This window comes from Talpa occidentalis, unplaced genomic scaffold (assembly GCF_014898055.3).
Source record: "Talpa occidentalis isolate TD23 unplaced genomic scaffold, MPIMG_talOcc4v2.1 talOcc4.16, whole genome shotgun sequence".
Lineage (NCBI taxonomy): Eukaryota > Metazoa > Chordata > Mammalia > Eulipotyphla > Talpidae > Talpa > Talpa occidentalis.
Genome location: NW_023601653.1, coordinates 46,585,122 through 46,601,564, shown reverse-complemented (window position 1 = coordinate 46,601,564; position 16,443 = coordinate 46,585,122). Strand labels below are relative to the sequence as shown.

Sequence of the window (16,443 nt, the reverse complement as noted above, 5' to 3'; positions counted from 1 at the left end):
ATAGGAAGTTGCGGGGAGGAGATTTCGGTCTTCTGGATTTCTATCACGTGGCTCTTTTCCCTCCTATAGTTACTGGGGTTGAGACATACTCAAAGAGAAGGGAATTGCTAAGAAGCTTTTACAGCTGACTCTAGAATCTCTCTTGGTTTCCTACAAATCCAGCAGTTTCAGTTTGCACCCTCTAGCTTGTTTGTCAGGACACCCTACATGTTGCCCACATCTCCCCTAGGACGTCACATTAGCGAGGCACAACAGAGAATGCCTAATCCTCTCTGCCAGTGCTTTTCCACTATAATATTTAGCTGCACGATACTCATAAGTGAATTCAGATTCTGTTTTAAATCCAAAAGCTCTCTTTCTAGAAATTAAACACTGTTTCGAGTGTCCAGCGTTAACCATCAGTAGAGGTCATTCTTGACAGGATGAGGCAAGGAAGCTGCTTGAGCTTCAAGTGCATGTCCCAGGGGACTGGGAGCATCAGCTCTTTGAAAGTGGGCTGGGAATGCAAGTGGAGAAGAGCACAACACAGACGTAACCTTGAATCCTTCGATTTTGGGGGAAAAATGGTATATACACTTAGGCTTTTTCAATATTATTAGTAGCAAATAACTTGTGGCAGGCTAGAGTGCAGTGAGCCCCATGTGGGCATCCTTGACTGGTCTGGGGTCTGTGACACTGAACAATGCACATCTGAGCATCATCTCCTGATCCTCTCTGTGTCCCCCAACAACCAGTGCCGACGCCCTCTTCGTATTCCTGAGAACTTCTCCAGGAGTGGGAGACTGTTGTGGATAGGAATGCATCAGATCTGTTTGATGTCTGTGCTTTAAACAACCTGGAAGAACACTGGTATATTCCTGCAAAAGCTAGAGCTCCTGTGATTCATTCAAGGATCTGGCCCTCCAGTGGGGAGTTCCTGGATGACTTTTCACAGCTCCCTTGCTCCCAACTTACAACCTCAGTTTGCAGATAAGCAAACCCTGATCATTTAGCAAAAGCTGTCAGCATTTCACTTAACCTGTATCTCAAATTAACAATTTCAGTTTTCTTACCGCAAATAAAAAAAATCTCAGAGGCTTCAAGTGACAAATGAATTTTGTGATCTCTGTTATCATTTATCCTAAGGACTAAATTTACAGCAAGCAGTCAGCAGATGCAAGTTTTCCTAGATACTATTTTTCCTCTTTAAATAACTATCACCAGGAACATATGAGTGAGGATACGCGGTTACAAGATAAAGTCGTCTAATTCTAATCCTTAAACTATGCTTAGTTATAGGTGTGTGTCGGGGGGAGGTGAACAGCACCTGTTAATTACATGATCTTCTATAACAATGTCATTACATTAAAATATGCATATAATTGTTCACGTTCTGTGTGGTGCAATGAAAAATTTATGACTTCTGGTATGAGGCACACAAAGAATAGAAATTGACTTTACCTGCTAAATAACCTATGGTTTTAGCCTAGCCTGTTAACTATTTTAAGTCTCAGAGATCCATATTTATGAAAGAGAATAACAATAATTATAGTTTACACTTTGCCCATGGAGACTTTTCATAAATATGACCCTTTACTTCCTTCCCTTTTGCTGTTACTATGTATGTAGACATAAAAAAGAAATACGATATTGCTCGATACAAGTTCCCATGACATCCAGCCCCGACCACTGCTTAACTTTAGAATCATGGTGTAAATTCATCCTTAGTAATTTTTTAGAAACCATCAAGGCATAAGCATACTTTTTATGTGGAGTCTAAGCATTCTGGGTTTTATTTTTGGCAGGAGGGAGGTGAGGGGCTCAGGTTACACTCTTGTTCTTTAGAACTCAATCACTGTTTCCAGGGGAAAAGCTTTAATTGCACCAAAGTCTGTCACTTAGGCATTCTCTCTTTTGCAAGCCATCTCCAGTTTCTAGGAGATGGTGTTTTTCTATTTGCCTTTTAAAAAAATTTTTATTTATTTTTGCATAGAAGAACTGGGGTGTAGGCCAGAGGCGTGGGGGTTGAGAGGATTCACCAGAGACAGAGTGGGGAGCAGAACAGGCTGGTTGACTGAAATCCACTGCTCAGGGGAACAGCGGGCGAGACAGGAGATGTCTGCTGTGCTGTGTGTGTCAGCTCCCTGGCCTGGGATCATACTCAGGCCACAGAGGTGACAGCACTGAGACTTAATCCCTAGGCCACCAGGGAAGGCCTGTCTGTTTGCTTTTTCAACTTATCCATCAAGGAAACCTGGCAAGTCCCTGAAGTACATGGCTTCCTACCCCTGGGCCTCCACACTCTCCCTTCAGCCTGATCTTTCCTCTTGCAGGTAAAAACAGAAAAGACGGAGAGAAAATCATGGTGGATCCCTTTCTCCCCATTTGTGCGAGCCTGCCTCCAACCTGGTGACCGTTGACACTCACCATTTGTGTGAAATCCTTTTTTTTTTTTTAACATATTACATAGATTTTACTAATTAACTCTATCTTGTAGCTTCTGCAGTTTCCCCCCTCCCCCATCTAGTTTTTAAAGGATTTTTCCCTTTTGAAACTTCTAAATAGACTTAGAGTAGAAAGATATTTAAAATATATAATTAACTATAATTATGCAGCTTTACTAATATCTGAAATATGCCTTGTGGACTAACTCAGTACATCTTATAATGGCCAAGAGAAATTTTTGTGTTTTCATGCCCTGTTCTTTGAAATTAAAATGTCTCAGACATTGGTTCATTATCTGAAAAAAATTTGAAGAACTTGTGAATTGTAATATAGGAACATTGCTACTGCATGGACTGTTTGATTTACCCAAGCAGGTAATGAACAGTGTTGTCAAATCCACTGATGGGTCACCCTAATTAAGACCTACACTAAGGGACATTACCGCAGTGGCTCTTGTCTTTTGGACCCTGGTGCCATAAATATTCTTTGGCGAGGAAGCATGAAAAACAGCAGTAAAGAATCAGGCTGCCCATGGTTCTGTATGGTTTGGAAACAATTCCCGTGACTGTGAATGACAATGGAGAATTTTCATATGGAGAAATTGTCATCTCAGTAACAAGAATTAAGGAAGATGATAGGTCATTTAACACCATGCATATTTAATTTCATTGACTCCTACTTCAGCCTTGTTGGATATTTTCTTTTGGGAGGATCAGTGAGATTTTTATTGGAAGGACTTGGGTGGAAGTGAGGAATTAAAATTGAAGTGTATCTAATTCTTTCTGGGGCTGCTTTCTTTTCATTATGTGAAAATGGTTTTATTTTCCCCTTTTGATTAAAAAGACACTTAAAGTTATTGTTTCTTCACAAGAAATAATTTCACTACAAGCAGGTTTATGTTTATGTGTGGTATATTACAGTCATCAAGGCCTAGGTATGTAGTAAGACACACCTTCAAGATTTGTGTAATTTTACTCTACAATTTGCATAGCAACATAGCAATGCATTTCTCAGCACTAAGTGAGGCATGTTTGTTAAGTGAGGCATGACTGTATATGGGTTTCTCAGTAACTCTAGCAACCCCATCTATGCTTGAAAGAACTTTCAGGAAAGCTTTGAGAACTATGGATATTAATCTTACATATATATATATATATATATATATATAATATGTATATAGTGTACTTTAAAAATTATTAGTCATCTTAAAGAAATAAATGTCTGATTCAAGATATTACTTATTTCCATCTCCTTTTTATTTTCTACTCCCCATTATTTTCATAGAAGGATTTATCTTAGAATTTTTACTAGAGATCCAGGTCAATTGCCATTTAGATAAGTTATTTAAAATTAATTTGAGGCTCTTTTTCATGTATCAGTAAATATCACCAGGGAGACATATTCTTGAATCATTACTGTGAACATCTTCTTACACAATCAGTCCCTAGTTGAAAGTGTACTGCCAAGACCAAAGAGAATGCTAGTTTTGGAAAGGAAGAGTACGAATTAGAAAGGAAACCATATGACAATTGTGACTGCTGCCAGGAAAGGGAGAATAATACTCTTGTTTAGATAAACTGTGTTGGTATCGGATATAGGAGTTATTTTTATTATGTTTGTGTGTGTGAAGAAGAACTGGGGTTTAGGCCAGAGGTAGAGAGGGTGAGAGGATTAACCAGAGACAAAGGGGGGAGCGAAACAGGTGGATTGACTGAACTATACTGCTGAAGGGAGCAATGGGTGAGACAGGAGAGGTCTGCTGCGCTCTGTGTGGGTAGCTCCCTGGCCAGGGATTGAACTAAGGCTGTGATGGTGATGGTGCCAAGACCAGGGAGGCCCTTTAAGAGTTATATAGATTTATTTACTTCCTTTAATTTCATTTCCAATTAGGATCTATATTCACTTTTATCAGTGTTAGAGAGTCAAAAACTAGCATACTACTAGTAAGTGGCAACAATATTTAATATTCAGATTTGTCTTAGTACAGCTTTAAATAGTGATAAGACCATACAGCATTGATTTGTGTTTTATAGAAACAGTATTCTCTTAAAGCTGTTATGTCACCTGATTTTCAGAGCAATCATGGGCCTATAATAGATAAAGGGACTTTAATGGAATGTATTGGAAAATAAGAAACTACCTGTCCCTGAAACAACTGATATTCTTTAAGCAATGTCATTTTAAGTTTATTGTATTTTTTAAAAGGGGGGGATAATTTGTTCAGAAAAATTGTTTGTTTCCTTACCATTCAAATGTTTCATTAAAATTGGTTATTTTGGTAAAAATAAGAAGAGAACCACAAGCTATTTTCATATAGTACTTTGCTTTTAAATTACTTACTAGGGAAATACAAGTGGAAAGAAAATGACACTGGAAAGTCTTTCTTGTTTGTACCAATTCTGGAACATCAAAGGTTATATTGAAAGTGTGTGGTATGTGGAGTGGAGTCTCAAAGGAACAGATTTTTTTTAAGATTTCATTTTTATTTATTTATGCATACAAGAACTAGGGTACAGGCCAGAGGTGTGGGGATGCGAGGATTCCCCAGAGACAGAGTGGGGAGCAAAACAGGTTGATCTACTGAAATCCACTGCTGAGGGGAGCAGTAGGCAAGAGAGGAGACGTCAGCTGTGCAATGTGTGTAGTTCACTGGCCAGGGATCAAACTCATGCTGCAGTGGTTGGTGATAGCTTGATAGCACTGAGACTTTAACACCTGCGCCACGAGGGAGGCCCAGGAATAGTAGATTTTTAAGTCCAGTTTCATCTATAGTTGTTGAGAAAACCAGTCAGTGTTTAAGAGGGAAAAAGTACATTTAAATTACGCGATAAGAATCTCAAATTTCCCCCCCCTACTTTTGCTAAAATGTCTAAATGCTTCTTCATTAAATGTTATTATATTCCTAAAGAAGAAATGACAGAATTAATAATTATATTTTTGCTCATTTATCTTTTTAATTACATGTAAGTGAAAATTGAATGGATATCATATCTGTAGTTTGTTCATACATAGATTTTTCCCCTAAAAACATAAATAAAATTCAAGAATTATTAACACATACTTTTATAGTGATCAAGAAAGAGTGGTAATATATTGAATATAAATAGGTTATGTTACCTTCACATCTCTGAGCACATCAAAGATTTATAAAGCTAGGATCAGTGTATCACCATTTTTGTCATTGTTTCCAACTTGTATCCCAATTATTCATATTTTTCTCAGCAGTAAATAGCTCCAGAGTTGTTTTGGACAATGCTATTTTTACGGGATTTTTAATATAGTTACTGAAAAGTTGATCTCATCGCAAATAAGTTGGGTTCAGATGCATCTTCTGTAACATAGGTGAAATAGCAATGATTGTATCATAGAGTTATTGGTTAAAAAGAACACACTAAAATATATTATTTTATGAAGATATACAACTCAGATTTCCTTTTTTATTTTATATTGATAGGATGCAATTTGTATGCTGCTATGAGTTTGTAATTTGCTGTAAAAACACAAATAAAAACTAACAGCACAAATTTACCAGTGGAGTCCCAAAGAAACAGTAGATCTTTTGCAGACAGACATGTGGATTGTATATGATCTGACTTTCAGATGGACTTTTGTTCATTTCTTTTGGGTGGGCTGTAACAGGAAACCCCGTCTCTTGCCCTTAACCCTGCACATCAATTCTGTAATTCTGGCAATAACCCTTCTAGACTTTGGCATCCTTTTGTAAAATGTCCAAGTATTAGCTTGGAGAGCTAAAATATATATACTCTACATTAAAATATATATACTCTACGTATACAAAACATTTGGAAATGTTTTCATGATTTGTCTGTAGTCAATGATTAAATAGTAAAAATGTTGATGCCTGGAGTAGAAAGTTAGGGAAAGTGGACATGGATGTGGTTTTGCATTGAACTACAGCTAGCTGGGGACTGGTCTGGCCATGGGTGAGGATTTATGGAGCATTCTCAATCAATAACCTCTGAGGGGACTATTTAAAGCTAGAGATAAAGAATAAAACAGGTGAAAAGCAAGAATCGCAAGAGCAAGGGGAGTGCAAATAGAATCAGAAGGACAGCCCACGGTAGCATCCTCTCCCTGAAGAAATACACCAAGATGACTCAAAAAAGGCAAAACATTATGAAAAGAAGATGCAAAGAATTAACACTGGCACCATTAACTTTACAAAAGGGGTATTTAGTCAGCTGGATAAGCCTAATGTCTACTCTTAAAGACATGACAGCATTCTGAAGAATCAGCATTTTGAAGAACTAAAATAGCGCTGCCTTGTGGCTATGCTATAGGAGCTTAATAAAATGCATTTGAAAATGAAATACAAGGGGGGAAGATAAAACTGCATTCATAACAACTTTAGAAAAGCATGCTAAAAAATGTTCCATTACCCCACCCGTGTCTCCTCCCCTGTATCTCTTTTTCTTTTTCTTCTTTCCAACTCTCAAGTATTTAATGGTAGTGGGAAGAACTGATGAAAAGCCTTTGCCAGAGCTTGTCAGAGAAATATTCCAATTCCTTTTTATTCTCCCATCACAGACTTTGAATGCTCTAAAAAGAACAGAAAGAAAACAATGCAAGACAAATAATTTGTGAACTACTGTATCTAGGCATTTAAAATGCAGGTCAAATTCCAGAGGTCCTTGCCATCTGACCAATCTCTGTTTCATTGTAATTTAAACTTGGCATAAATAGTGGATTTTGCTAATCATCAGCTATCTGTCTAAAGACCACCTAAGAGATATCAGTGATGTTATAGTGAAATAAGCTGCAGTAACAGCAGTAACAGTTCATTTGCTTACATTTTTCCCAGGCTTAAAAATCTTTACATAAGCATTTCTTGAGAATGCTTGCAGCAGTGATGGGAGATGAGAGAGAGGGAGATGGAGAGAAAAAGAGATGGGGGGAGGAGAGAGAGGAGATAGGGGAAGAGAGAAAGAGAGCGAGAGAGAGCAAGAGAGAGAGCTGGGGTGTAGGCTAGAGGTGCAGGGAGGTGAAATGAGTCACCAGAGACAGAGTGGGGAGCAGAACATGCAGTTTGACTGAAATACACTGGTGAGGGGAGCAGCAGCAAAACAGGAGAGGTCGGCTGCGCCATGTGGGTCAGCTCCCTGGCCAGGATAGAACTCAGGCCTTAGAGGTGATCACTTTGAGACTTAACCCCTTAGGCCACCAGAGATGCCCTTTCTTTCTTTCTTTTTTTTACTGACAAAAGAATTTAAAGAGTGGCCAGTTCCTAACTATCTTCCCCTTGCTGAGGGAGAGGTAGCTGCATTATTTTATTTTCTATCAAAACACTGTTCTCTCCATTCTGAAAAGAAAAACTGAACAAGCGATGTCAGCTGCACTGCTTTGAAGACCGTTCTTCTGGAGACAATGCATCAAACCCAGTCTTGGGATGAACACACAGGCGTATCCAAGTTTTCTTTACAGGATCTCTCATTTATTTTTGCCATCTTCTGATGCACTTAGTATGCACTAGAGGGTTTTCCCATTCCCAAACTTTGTTCACACCAATCAAATTTATCAGAAAGCACTTTTAAGTAAAAACAAGTGGTACATGATCAGTCTGGTAAACAAATGTTAGTTAGCTGTAAACATGTATTTAATAATCAATCACCCCACCAGGTAGCTCAGAGGCCCTGCAACTTCTTAGAGGAGTGAGGATAATAATAATATCATTTTTTTAAAGATTTATTTATGCATACAACAACTGGGGTGTGAGTCAGACGTGTGGGGGGTGAGAAGATTCACCAGAGAAAGTAGGGAACAGAACAGGCAGATCTACTGAAATCTACTGCTGAGGGAAGCAGCTGGTGACACAGGAGAGGTCTGCTGCGCCATGTGGGTTACTTCTCGGCCCTCTGGGGATTGAACTCGTGCTGCAGTGGCTGGTGATAGCTTGATAGCATTTTCTTTAACCCCTGCGCCACCAGGGAGGCACAGGATAATAATATTAATAGCTAAAGTTTACTGAGGGCTTTCTCTGGATCAGTCCAAACTCTCCATTATTTAAAGATGTTATTTCCATCCTAACAACAATCCAATACATCAACTTTCATTACTTCTATTTTACATATGAGAAGAAAATGAAATCTTAGTAAATTTGAGACTTCCCAAAAATAAAGGCACAGAATTTAAAGTTCATCTTATTATGTGTTCAACGAATATTTATTAAAAATCCACATGGGCCAAGAATATAAGACAAAATGGAATATATAATCATTGTGTTTTGCTCAATAATGTTGCTGCTCTTCAAACGAATGGATAATAGAGTAAAATTTGATTATAAGATGGCCCAACAAATATGCTAAATAATATGCAACTTTTATTTTGACCTTTTAAAATATTAATTTGCCACTTCAAGAATTTTAAAAAATAACAGCAGGGAAGTAATTTATATTTAGTGGTGAAGGACTAACCTCTGGCACTTTTGTTGTGACCCCTCTTTAATGTTTTCTAAACAACTTGCTCTAGTGCTCAGAACAAGCACCTGAGTGTAAGACTTTCTCTTCCTTTTAAAAATTATCTCTTTTATTTTTAACTCTTTCAATTTTAATATTCTGAAGTATTCCACTCGATAATTTACTGGGGATGATGCTGTATGCAAAGCAATGAGCTTCTTATTTATCAAGAATGTGTACTGTATTTCAACGTGGTTTTCACATATGGAAAATACAAAATTATTTCTGAATATTGAATGTGTTCTATATTTATGTGTATTTTCACTTATTTTGGATACTGTATTTTTGTTACTTATAATCAATGTCAAAAAGTATAAGTACAGTGTTAACAGGTTATGCATTTATAAAAGTTTATTTACCTTTTTTATTTGTTATACTTCCAAATAATAAAGTTACTACCATCAATAGGATGTGTCCTGTGTTATTTAATACTAGTAGTAGTGCATTCATGTGTATCTAGACACACTGTGTCCCTCTTGGGACCAATCACAAGGAAACTGGAGAAAGTTTTGGGGTGTTGTCCATAACTTTGCAGATCGAAACCCATATGGAGGGGGATAAAAGCCATGTAGGCTAAGCATCTTATCTGAAAAATAGGAGAGTATTCAACTGAAGATAAATATTCTTCAACTAAAAGGAAAAAATGCCTTATTGCATATTATTTCAATATGAAAAAATGAAGGTACTACTTTACAAAGTTGGCGATTATTATATCCCTATTCCTGATGATGTTGGGGATGGTATCCTTTATCATGTTAAAAAAATGATGGTGCTATCAGAAATGTCTGTTCTAGAACCTTCTTTCAAGTTGTAGTGCTGGAAACCACTCCATCACTTTAGATTTTTTTTTAAAGTAGTTGTAATGCCAAGTATAAATACCCTGTATGCCATTATCAGGCTACTTATTACTTTCAATTATAGTTATTTATCCATGTCTCCATTTGACCTTTTTCAAGCCAAAGAATTCTTTAAAATCCAAAAGTTACATGTTACTTATTTTTCATTCCTACCACTCAGCACTGTGCTCTTAGTGTAGAGCAGAATTTAATAATTGATATTGTAATAAGTCATCTGAAATATTTATTTTAAACATCATTTCCTGTTTTCCAGTAGTCATTCTTCTGCCCTAAAACCCTTCAATACATAAGTTAAGGTTTTGAGAACATCACATATATACCTGTGAGCTGACAATTGTTTTCTGGATTTTACATAAATAGAAAATATATTTTAATACTATTTATTCCTATTACTAAAACATGAAATGTATTGCCCAAAATGATAGATACAGATATCCCCAGAAATTTCTGTTCCAATGAAAATAAATTACTTATGACATTTTGGTTTGTGTATGTGTTCTATTTTGGGGCAGAACAATGAGACATTTGACTCACTCTTCTCCATTTGGGCTGAACTGTGTTGCCAGCCCTGAGTCCTGTCTTCAGCCAGCATGTGTCAATATGTCCAGTGATGGCAATTGTATTTTATGAGACAAAGATGATATATCACCATTTTGTGGCTTGAAGTATCCTGAATAATGAGGCCATTTTAATTTTTTAATCTTTCTATATTGCTTGCATGGGTTTGGTCTATTTAGATTAATAATGTAATTTTTAAAAAATAATATTATCCCCTTCAAAGATTTTGTGAAATCATTTGGTAAAAACCATACATACTATTATTGTCACTTTTTAGAGTTTAGAATTAAAAGGAATAGGCAACACATATATCTAAATGTTCTTTATTATTTTGTTTGTGTGTAGAAGAACTGGGGTGTAGGCCAGAGATGCAGGCATTGAGAGGACTCACCAAAGACAGAGTGCAGCGCAGAACAGGCAGATCCACTGAAATCCGCTGCCAAGGGCAGCAGCGGGCAAGACAGGAGAGGTTTGCTGCACCATGTGCGTCAGCTTCCTGGCCAGGGATCAAACTTAGGCCACAGCGGTGATAGTGCTGAGACTTAACCCCTATGTCACCAGGGAGGCCCTAAATAGTCTTTAAATTAAGTGCAAGGAAAACATTTTTATATTCTAATATGTGCTCGTTTTATAATTGGGAATCGTTGATGCATTACCCACATTTTTCATTTCAGGCCCCCCCGGCCCTCCAGGTGGTCTGAGGATAGAAGACATCAGAGCCACTTCAGCGGCTCTTACATGGAGCCATGGTTCAGACAATCACAGTCCCATATCCAAATACACTATCCAGACCAAGACTATTCTTTCGGATGACTGGAAGGATGCAAAAACAGGTACGTTTTGTTTGTCTGGGGGGGAGGGGTGTGTGTGTGTGTGTGTCTGTATGTGTAAATGAATTCCTTTCTTTCTCAATAAAAATGTGTAAGTCTTTAGAATGTCATCATCTACTCTGAAATATTTTTTTCTGAAGACAATTTTCTTATAATCCCAATGTATTGGTGATGAAGAAAGCCAGAAGAAACTTTAATATTTAAAGACTATAGGGGAAAAATCAGCATATCTAAATCTGTAATGGGAAAGGAAAGAGAGAACACCTGGGTTTCTGTATTGAGCAACATATCATTCCAAGATTTATTAGGGAAAAAAATCAGAGAAGTCTTTTTATTTACTTATTTTTTGTTCGTTTGTTTTTGCATAAAGGAACTGGGGTGTAGGCCAGAGATTTGGGGGTTGAGAGGATTCACCAGAGACAGAGTGAGGAGCAGAAAAGGCAGATCTGCTTAAATCCACTGCTGAGGGGAACAGCAGGTGAGACAGGAGAGGTCTGCTGCGCCATACGTGGGTCAGGTCTCTGGCCTGGAATCGAACTCAGGTCATAGTAGTGATAGCACTAAGACTTCACCCCTAGGCCACCAGGGAGGCCAGAAGTTGTGTTTTTTTTTTTTTTTTAAATGGCATCTATTCATGAACCATTTTTTTCTAATTATATTGGTACTATTAAATTTTAATATTTATTGATCATAAGTGTTAATTGAAGCACCTAAATATTACTACTATATCCTTTACTTTCAGAGGATGATCTTACCTGGTTTGAATTTCCTCAAAACAATTTTTTAAAATAAGTTTTTCATTTCATTTTTTCTTTTTTTCCCTCCTGTCCCCAACTTTTTTTTCCTTTCTTGTATTACAATTTTCTAAAAATTGATCAAATAAAGGTATTAAGATGACTTTCCTATTACCATTGGGGTTTTTCATGACTGAAATATAACATGTCAATTTTTTTCTCTTTCATATCAAAGAAGATAGAGGATTCTTTCCATGAAATAATCTATTTGTGCTTGCCATTTTACAGTATTTAAAAAATAAAGTTGTAGTCAAATTTTCTTTTAGTATACATAATGAAAATACATAGAAAATATGTGCTCAATTATCACCAGAGAGGGGTATAAAAAGACAATGGCAATGAATAAAATGTTTCTACCTTTTAAAATTGGAAGAACAAAATTCCCACAAATCTCAAATCTTCCCTCATTTTGGCTTTATCCTTGTGCAACAGAATTTTTATGAGTTGTTCACTAAGAGGTTTTAATTTAGATTTACTTTTCTTTGAGCATTTCTTGCTGTTGGGGAAATGAACCAAATATATTTTTCAGTATTATGAGGATTTAGGATATTTCAGTATGATTCTCCACGCAAATATATAAAATTTAATGGATTATAGATAAGTGACTTTTTTTTTACATTATAAGAGTTACATATATGGTACCTAATCAGACCGTTTGAAAAATAGGTTTAAAAATTATTTGGAGGAGGACTATGGGTGTTTCAGTGGTGGATGTGGTGTGGTAATACCTGAAGGGGGTGATCCTGAACCTCTAAATCATATATAATGCTGTAACTTATTGCTACCTCAATAAAAATAAAATAATAATAATTATTTAGATGTTTGATAGATGGATAAATGAAAATCTGATAAATGAAGAATGGATACTTTTCACTTCTCAGAAGATAATGAAAATGCATAGCGATAATGAGACTGGATAATATTAGGTAGCTACTCAAACTGATTCTGATTATAGGTACTGGAAGACAATGAAACACATTTTTTAAATGATTAAACTTGGTTTGTCTTTGAAAGAGTAATAATAATGCAACCACTTCCACTAATTATGTATGCAAACCATACAGTTCAACTAAATATGCTTCGCACACATAAAAAATCCACTAAAGAGTAAGATTCATGTCATTGAAGATTATGTTTTTTTTCACAGTTCCATCCCTAGCTCCTAGATCAGGGCCCACAGTTCTCATTCATCAAACACACATTAATTGAGCTCCAAGTGTATGTTGGAATCTGTCCTAAGTGCTGAATACACTCTGACCCACAGCAGACAAAACACAGAAAAAAGACGCTTCCTCCAGGAGCCCACATGCCAGTAGGAGAGACAGAGTAAACAAATCATCAGCTTGTAGAGTCAGTTTGGTGACTTGGAGCTAAAGAGAAACAGAAGGGTGAGGAGGCAAGAGGCAAGGGCTGTATTTTAAACAGGCTGCTCCTGATTTTAGTGTAGTAGCAACACCACTTTCTCATGCTTTTTATTTGCATACTATGTCTTTTTCAACTGTCACAACTTATTTGTATTTTTTAATTTCAGGTATGTTTTCTACTGTAAGTCTCTAGTTGGACTTGTTTTTTATCCTGTATGACAATCTCTGCCTTGTTGCTTTTTTATTTGTTTAGAAGTACTAGGGTGTGGGCCAGAAGTGTGGGATCCCCCAGAGACAGAGTAGGAAGCAGAACAGTCCAATCTACTGAAATCCACTGCTAAGGGAAGCAGCAGGCAAGACAGGAGAGTTCTGCTGCGCTATGTGGGTCAGCTCCTGGGATCGAACTCAGGCCATACTGGTGATAATGCTGAACTTTAACCCCTAGGCGACCAGGGAGGCCTTGACTCTCCTCCCTTGTGATTAGATTGTTTAATCCAGTAGTGTTCATTGTTATTGCTGATATAGTTAGATTTATACTTGCCATTGTAATGTTGCTTTCTAATTGTTTCACTTGCTTTTTTCACCTTGTATTCCCTCTTTATTGCTTTCTTTTTCATTATTTTGTAGTACAACATTTTAATTAATTTAGTGAGATCTCATTTATGTATAATGAAGTCACTAAAATGATCAAGTCTATTGTGATAATTATAATTTATCTGGTTGGCCCTAGAGGAACCATTTAAGTGTGTGTGTGTGTGTGTGTGTGTATACACTATATATATCTAAATGTGTGTGTGTGTGTAGCTCCTCATTTGTTCCTATGGAGTTGAACTACCATTTGATGTCTTTCTTACTCTACCACAACTTTGCTTCTATCTGCCTCTTTAAGTTATAATCACATTTATTCTATCTATATGTGCCATAGGCCAACTGCACAATTAACATGTAATAAAATATACATGCACGTATATATATATATATATATATATGTGGATGGGTAGGAAGCAGTTTCCTATAATCTCAACATTCATCGATGAACATTCCATTCAAATGATTTTTATCTCTAATTGTTTTTTTATTTGTAGGATATTTTTGTGTGTGGTATTTGGCTCCTTTTAATATTACTCACATGGTCACCCATGAAAATTTTCTTTTTGTTTATACAAGCTGTGTACCTTTCCCTCTTAATAAACACCTCTGTATTTCTAGCAGTTGTTCTTACGTTCCTGTCTGATCCTTTTCCAACTGAGCCATCTTTAAGTCTGTCTGTTTTTTTTTTTCTTTCTTGACAACAGGTCACATGTCTTTGTTTTTTCATGTGCTTGATGATATTTTATTAATTTCCCCACATTGTGTTTCAAACAATAGTAGAGGCTGATGGAAATAATATTTACTTACTCATTTTAAAGATTTATTTATTTATTTGTTTATTTGTTTGTTTGTTTGTTTGTTTGTTTATGCATAGAACAACTGGGGTGTAGGCCAGAGGTGCAAGGGGTGAGAGGATTCACCAGAGACAGAGTGGGGAGCAGAACAGGAAGATCTACTGAAATCCACTGCTGTGGGGAGCAATGGCTGAGACAGGAGAGGTCTGCTGAGCCATGTGTGTCAGCTCCCTGGCTGGGGATCAAACTATCAGTGGTGATAGCACGGTAGAGACTTAACCCCTAGGCCACCAGGGACACACTGGAAATAATATTTATACCCAGGAAAATGCTTGCCACTCATTCAGGGGTTGAGTAAATCTATTCTGTAGTTGAGATGATCTGAGCTTTGCTATTAGATTCAGCTTTGCTGTTAGAGACTGGCTTCAAATGATTTAAGTGTAGGACTAGATCCTTCCCTCATATCCATGTGAGCATATGAGCATCCTCACAATAGCATCAGACTCCAGCTTGTTCTTCTACCTTCAGCATCAGGAAGGAGTTTTTCCACCTCCTCTGTTTCAGCTCCAAACAGCTGATAATTTCTAAAACCCACAGTAAAGGGACTCAGTTCCCCACCTCGCCCCTTAGAAGGCAATTGTTTAAAGTGTTCAATAAAATTTTTTCAAATATATCAACTTTCTGCAACCCGAAGATTAAATTTAGAATAATGGAAGACTAGACTAGATATATTTAAAATGAGCTACTGTAAATGTTATTTCTCTTGGACTTCTTAGAAGAGGGATAACAGAAATTGATGCTATTTCCTAGATTCTCTGAAATGTATAGTTTTCTTTTTTAAATTTTTAAAAAAAATTATTTTTATTTATATAAAAACTGGGGTACAGGCCAGAGACGTGTGAGGGTGAGAGGATTCACCAGAGACAGAGCGGGGAGCAGAACAGACAGACAGATGGAGACACTGCTGAGGGGAGCAGCGGGCAAGGCAGGAGAGGCCTGCAGCGTCATGTGGGTATCTCCCTGGCTGGCCGGGAATCAACCCACACTGCAGAGGCTGCAAACAGTTTCACAGCACTGCACCCAACCCGCTGTGCCACCGGGAATTTAGTATGTTGTGTTTGATTTTATGCTGCTATATTTAAAGAAAAAATATAAAATATTGGTGGTGATGGTGGTGGTGGTATGTGTGTAAAGGAGATATTGGTCCAAATCTAAAATGGCCTGACAACCATGATATAAGGAGCAGTTTAAAGAGCCTGGCATAAGGTCTTTAAGAAGGAAAATATTTTTTTAAATATTTAATCATTCAGATATGTGGATGACTGAATGATTATTACAGATATTTTGCAGTAGCATCTTAGCACATAAATGTTTCCCTGGATTTTAGTTTCCCTAGAATAGACATTTTTAAGTTAAATTATTGAATATAAATAGGCTTCAGCCCATGAGCTATCCTACAAAATTGCTCAATATAAAAGTACAACCGGTTTTTATTTCCACTACCACATACAAGTGTCTGTCTTGTACCACCACTTTATTCAGGGTTTAGTATTATCTTTTTTAAAAATTGTTAGATTAAAAAAGAAAAATAACCTCGGCTTATTGTACATTATATGCTCTTTAGAATATACTCTTCTTTTTTTGCCTTTCTGTGGATTAACTTTCTTTCTTATTTCAAGTCTGAATATCTGTTTTTTTAAGAGACGGTATTCAAATTTTCCTTAGAGGATTAATGAATCACATCTTCATGGATGCCAG

General features: G+C 36.8%; 1 protein-coding gene across 6 annotated transcripts in view; it reads left to right on the top strand.

The window, feature by feature from the left end:
* The window catches only part of CNTN1 (contactin 1), a 397,546-nt gene that overhangs the window by 292,569 nt on the left and 88,534 nt on the right, over positions 1-16,443 (top strand). For 5 of the 6 annotated variants that reach the window (XM_037514140.2, XM_054696300.1, XM_054696297.1 and 2 more), the window contains one exon: positions 10,987-11,145. In XM_037514140.2, the coding sequence (XP_037370037.1) occupies positions 10,987-11,145 (159 nt within the window). Of the gene's footprint in view, positions 1-2,312; positions 3,542-10,986; positions 11,146-16,443 lie in introns of those variants that run through there. The other variant, XM_037514142.2, reaches the window with a different exon arrangement.